The 6000-nt window shown below is 37.0% G+C and overlaps 1 protein-coding gene and 1 pseudogene across 1 annotated transcript; one reads left to right on the forward strand and one right to left on the reverse strand.

Moving 5' to 3' along the window:
- The window catches only part of LOC113279006, a 31716-nt pseudogene extending 30101 nt beyond the window's left edge, over nt 1–1615 (forward strand).
- Nucleotides 1616–3067: 1452 nt separating this feature from the next.
- Nucleotides 3068–3802, reverse strand: LOC113281506 (probable signal peptidase complex subunit 1). Its single transcript, XM_026530277.1, has 2 exons — nt 3666–3802; nt 3068–3532 (listed from the first exon to the last, which is right to left on the reverse strand). Exon 2 carries the CDS (start codon nt 3530–3532, stop codon nt 3248–3250), a length of 285 nt encoding a protein of 94 aa, XP_026386062.1. The 5' UTR covers nt 3666–3802; the 3' UTR covers nt 3068–3247.
- Nucleotides 3803–6000: the final 2198 nt, after the last annotated feature.

Consider the following 6000-nt stretch of genomic DNA (forward strand, 5'->3'; position numbering starts at 1 on the left):
CTGTAAGCCTCTCTATTTTTATTATTCGTAAGGAAGTTTTAGTTGTGTTTTTGAAATTGATTCACTAATCAGGAAAATTTCTAGGTAAGAGTTACCACATTGTTGAGAGTTGGTCTTCAACTCTTCATTGTTAGATTATTGATGATATCTTAGCTTGATTACACTAAAATTCTAGACCTTATTATCTAGAGATAGTTTAGGCTTATGCAAAGTTTTGATATCTGGATACCAAATTTTGTGCACTCAATGCACCCATTTCATTCGTTGGTTATGCAATCCAGTAAATCATTTTAGACTTTACTACTGTTATTTCTAAGATTTTGATTTTAATTGCTAAGATTCCTAGAGGTGTAAGAAAAGAATCTTGTTCCCTGTCACTTATCAGCCCATCTGCCTAAAAAGATGACGCGTCCACATGATCATTGCTTTAGAGTTGAATGATCTTTTGTAAAATTCACTCACCTTTGAGAGAGAAAAAGAACAAACTTAAAGTTGAAGCAACAATATTAACAGAGTGCAGATCAAATGGAGCTTGTTAAAGTGCTGAGGAATGCGTCCATGCCGGACAGGACTGTAATACTTACAACCCTAAATGATGCATGGGCAGAGACGGGATCGGTGATTGATCTATTCCTTGGAAGTTTTCGGATAGGCGAAGACACCAAAAAACTGTTAAACCACTTGGTGATTGTGGCTATGGATGAAAAGGCGCATAGTCGTTGTATATCCATACATCCTCATTGCTACTTTCTAAGTACTGCGGGTGTAAATTTTACTGCTGAAAAACGGTTCATGACACCAGACTACCTTAAACTAATGTGGAGGAGAATCGAGTTCCTGGGGAAAGTCCTTGAGCTAGGATACAACTTTGTATTCACAGTAAGGTTCTATCCGTTTTTGCTTTAGATAATCAGGCTAATACAATGACGTTCATTCCCCAAACTTTGCATTGCAGGATGCTGATATTATGTGGTTCAGGGATCTGTTTCGACACTTGAATGCTGCTGATCAGCTGGTTATTGCTTGTGATCACTACACTGGAGATGCCAATGACCACAACAACAGAGCAAATGGAGGATTCAACTACGTAAAAGCGAATGCTATAACACTAGAGTTTTACAAGGGTTTTATATCCCAACTCTCACGATCAAACAGTATTTGAAATCATTAAACATGATCCAGCGGTTAATGCTATGGGTTTAAGTATAAAGTATCTAGACACAGCATACTTCAGCGGGTTTTGTGAACCAAGCAAAGATATGAACAAAGTTAGTACGATGCACGCAAACTGTTGCGTTGGTATTGAGAATAAGCTTCAAGACCTCCGACTTGTTCTTGACAACTGGAAGAATTTTACGGCACTATCACCTGAAGATAAAATACTGAAAGGAACTTCTAAAACTTCTCCATGGAGTGCTCCTGATTAATGCAGGTCATGATGATTGGTGAGGGCCTTGGAGGAGTTGATCAATATCATTTTCTTTACATCACCTCCACTTGATTCACCATGGTGTGGTGTTGTATCAGTACCGTAGAAGACCAACCATGGCGGATACTGTCCCGTTTAATGTTCAGTGTAATTGCTTAGCTGATGCAAGTCTTGTCATGAGCATAGTGCTTCAGGCACGTTTCTGACAGGATCAGAATTGTTAGTCAAATTAAGACAAGTAAGCCAGTTGTCTTAGCTTCGTCTTCATTTCTCCCCATAAGCTAACACCAAGTTCTATTTCTGTACCCACTCATCTGATGTAACAGAAAACCACAAGATCCTATTAAACCAAACGTTTGTGATGTTCAATAGAAATCAAAAGCTAAGGTAACTGGCCTGCTTTGTTTTGTTTTGTTTTGTTTACATGTGCAGCATGATCTGTTGGACAACATAAAAGTTTCAATGAAAAACAAAATGGTTTTGATGAGGATAGATGTTAGGACCTGGTCACCAGTCTTATTTTCATTTGTGAATGTATGTAATGTTTAGGACAAAGATATCTATTTTTTCCTGCAAAAAAAAACGTTGTATTTCAAATCAAAGAAAGAGGATATCTTATTATAACCGAGTTTGCCAGATTGGAAATATTATATTCACTGCGTCTCCCATGATCATTGATGGAATGGCTCTATATCAACAATTTCCCACAAAAATTTATACCTTTTAAAACAGAAAAACAATTTCCCACAACCAAATTAACAGAACCTACACAACAGAAACCAACTAAAGCAAAGAACAAGATGAAATAGTGATAAGACCGGAAAAAAACACATACACAGTGGAGCTTTGAACTTTTCCACCAAAATAACATACAATACATAATCTTCTAAAACAATGTTAACCCAAATTAGGTAAACCCAAGGTTTGTAACAAAACCTTCTTTGGGGGAGATTACAAAGGCTGCAATGCTTAGGGTTACGTTCTGCTTTGATTGAATCCAAACTTCTAAGTGAATGGCGATTGAAGGAAAGGATAGCGGCAGAAGTGAAAGCAACATACATAGTAATCTACTTTTGCACTTCAGGGAGTTTTTGGCCCTTGCCAATCCATCGGAAATGCTAAACCTATGTGATAATTTAATAATTCTGAACTTCTGTGCATCCTAATTCACTTTGCAACAAAAACTAATCTTAGAAATCACATCCATGGAAGACTCTACCAGACATCAGAGATGCAGTAACAAAGAAATTCATTCGTTGAGCACCATAATATCATTCGTTGATGTCTCATAAACACCTAAACCAAGGATCTTGCAAACTATCAGCATTTCCACTAATAGCATATTAGAAGCTTCTTAACAAAGAACTAACATAACATGTGAAAACCTTTCCCTATCAGGATTCTCCAACTAGATGGTTTGCTCAAAATCTCTAGACAGAACCCAATCCAATTCACTACACAGTAAAAAGCCTTGATATATTATCCCCTAACAATGTATGCTTGACAATGACCAACCAATCGAAAAGACACAACAAGCAGTTGTGAACCCTGACAAAGATCATTACAAGCTGGAGCACTTTCAACCAGCAAAAGTAATAATCAAAAACAATGGAAGCAAGACAAATACATTCAAGAAAAGCTAAAGCAATGGGTGAAATAAGAATCAATTAGTAAAGATAAATTTCCCTTAATTTTCTTCTAAGTTTTCTTGATATGACCAAAGTATAAGCAACAACTACACCGAAACAGAATTCCAACAATTTAACATACTTTTCTTCCAAAACTCTAAAATCCAAATCAAGCAAATGCTTATAAAACCTACTTCTGATGAGCTTTCGAAGTCTTTTTCTTCTGAACAACAGTCTCCGGTGGTGTAGAGTTACGTTCAGCTTCGTCCGAATCCAACCATTTAAGTGGATGACGATTAAAGAAAGGCCAATTAGGAATAGTAATCAAAGTAGTAAGAACGACACCTCCAAGGTAAATCAACAGCATCAACCTAAAAGAACCAATCACATAACCAACAGAGAAAGCAATAAGAGCAGAAGCAACGAGCATTATCTGCATCAGTTGCTCTGAGAGTTTTTGTCCTTGCCAATCCATCTGAAAAATCAATAAATCAACAATTTCATAAGAAAAAAAAATTTGAAAACCCTAGAGAGAACGCCTTTTGAAACAGAATCAACCCTTAAACTGAAATCAATAATAATTTCTATAAAAGAAGATGAGATCTTACTAGGAAAATGGAGAATTACGTGAACCCTATTGAAGAATCTGAGAGGGGAGGAAATCTGATTTAGTCAGGGGAAATGATTTCGAGAGAAGTCAAGAATTTTGACAGTACTTGAGATTAGGGGTGTGCAACGGACGGACGGTTGCGGATTAGGGGTCACCCGCAACCAAACCGTCAAAGTTGCGGATTTGGAAAATCAAACCGTGACCGGCCCAATCACCCGCGGATTTTACATCCGCGGATCCGCGGATTGTGCGGGCCGGTTGCGGATTAACCGCGGATTTTTAATCACAAAAATCATCAAAAAAAAAAGAAGTTATCTTCACAAACAACCACAGTTGTGTCTCATATCCGCCATGTCCATCTCAATTCAACACATACAAGCTAAACAATTCAGCCTCAAACAATGAAATAAGCAACAAAGAGACTTACCCAACAATAATCTGTGGCTCCATTTCAAGACAACTCCAACACACACAGCAGACATTTAACATCTTTGTTACAAATCTGGAATTCATCTTATCAAATACAAATAAACGAATAGTTCCACTAAAATCCACGAATCCTAATTTACTGATTTTGGAAAGAACACATGAATAACCCCAATTCCTAAGGAACCAAAATTAAACTTCAAACACTGAAATTAAACAACATACAGACTTACCCAACAATAATCTTCCCTGAATTGATGTTCCACCACCCACTAATGCTGAAATCTAATTCACATCTCCGCTGAGTTTGAAACAGCCTTTGAAGCAACACACCATCATCAACTATTCTCTGATATTAGTCTTCTATTCTTAATCAGTTTCAGAAGCATCACCTTCTTCTTAGATTCTTCCTCAATTCACTACACCCGGCCTTCAGTTTCTTCTTGTCTAACTCCAAATCAATCTTCAATCGGTTTCCAAAACTCTAGTTCTAAAATTAGGGAAGAACATGAAACCCTAACTATCAGATTCTTCACGCATGACTCCATATCATCCAATTAACCTCGACCCGTTCCACAATCAACAAAACCCACTTCTAATCATCTATCTAGAGCGTCAGATTCACTTTCTAAATCATCTCAGAGTTCTTCTCATGAAACCCTAATTTCATTGATTCTTCATCACGATTCCCGGAAGCACCTTCTTCTTCGTAATTCCCTGATACATCAACTCTTCCTCCATCTAAACAACATCACGAATTGAATTTTCTTGAATCTACTCTCAAAATCACTACTCGAGCGAAGAACATAAGAAAGCAGAGAAGAGAAGAAAGAAAAGAAGAAGAAGGAAAAATGAAGAAGAAAGAAGAGAAAATAAGAGTTTATCCTCTCGCAGCCTCGCTACGTGTAGAGTCACTCTAATAAGAGGCCCAAGAAGAGTTTGCTATAGGCCCAACTAATTATACTTAGCTAATAAGAGGCCCAAGAAGAAATCGATTATACTTAGGTAATCCGCGGTTATCAAATCCCAACCGCAACCGTAACCGCACCGCCTGCGGATTTGAAAATGCATCCGTGTCCGGTCCATAGCTCTTGCGGATTGGTTTTCACCCGCAATTTTGCGGACGGATACGGATAAAAACCGCGGTTACGGTTTTTATGCTCAGCCCTACTTGAGATGTGAAAACTATTGTAAACCCCATAGGCCCATACTATATGGGTTCTACACACACAAACACAAACCCATAAAATGCACACTATATGGGTTCTACACATTTTGACAGTACTTGAGATTTTTTGGGACCATGGTTTTTTCGGGGACCATGGTTTTATTAGGCCAACCTCCCTATACTTATAAGGATGTCTTAAAGTTAGGTAAATACACGTTTACCCTTTACTTTAATTTAAACTAAAACTAACCTAATAACTATATAAATCTAATCATGTACATCTAATCTAAATGAATTTATTAACCAAAAAAAAAAAAAAAGACAGAGATAGGAGGGGCATCGAAATTTTTTAGTTTTCAAAAAAAAATAATTATTCTCTTCTTCTTCTCTTTTTCCTTGACGTTCTGCGTTCGATTGAAAAAGTCATCAATCGTTTTTAATTCGTTTTTGATTGGAAAAATTGAGTAGAAATCATCAAAATATGGTTTAAAAGGAAGTTAAAGTGGCATGTTCGATTAGGAATAGTTAAAAAAAAGAACTAGTTTTCTAACCGAACATTCTGAAACCAAGAACACGAAGAACACTTCGGTTATCACGAATTAATTCTTTCGAAACCGAACTCGCAAAAAATTGTTTTCACCGAACTCCTCATTCAAAACCAAACTCTACTATGCAAACACATATGTTGAGTTCGGTTTATTTGAGAATTTTTTCTCCTAACCGAACTTCACTCTAATAT

Source organism: Papaver somniferum, chromosome 5 (assembly GCF_003573695.1).
Source record: "Papaver somniferum cultivar HN1 chromosome 5, ASM357369v1, whole genome shotgun sequence".
Lineage (NCBI taxonomy): Eukaryota > Viridiplantae > Streptophyta > Magnoliopsida > Ranunculales > Papaveraceae > Papaver > Papaver somniferum.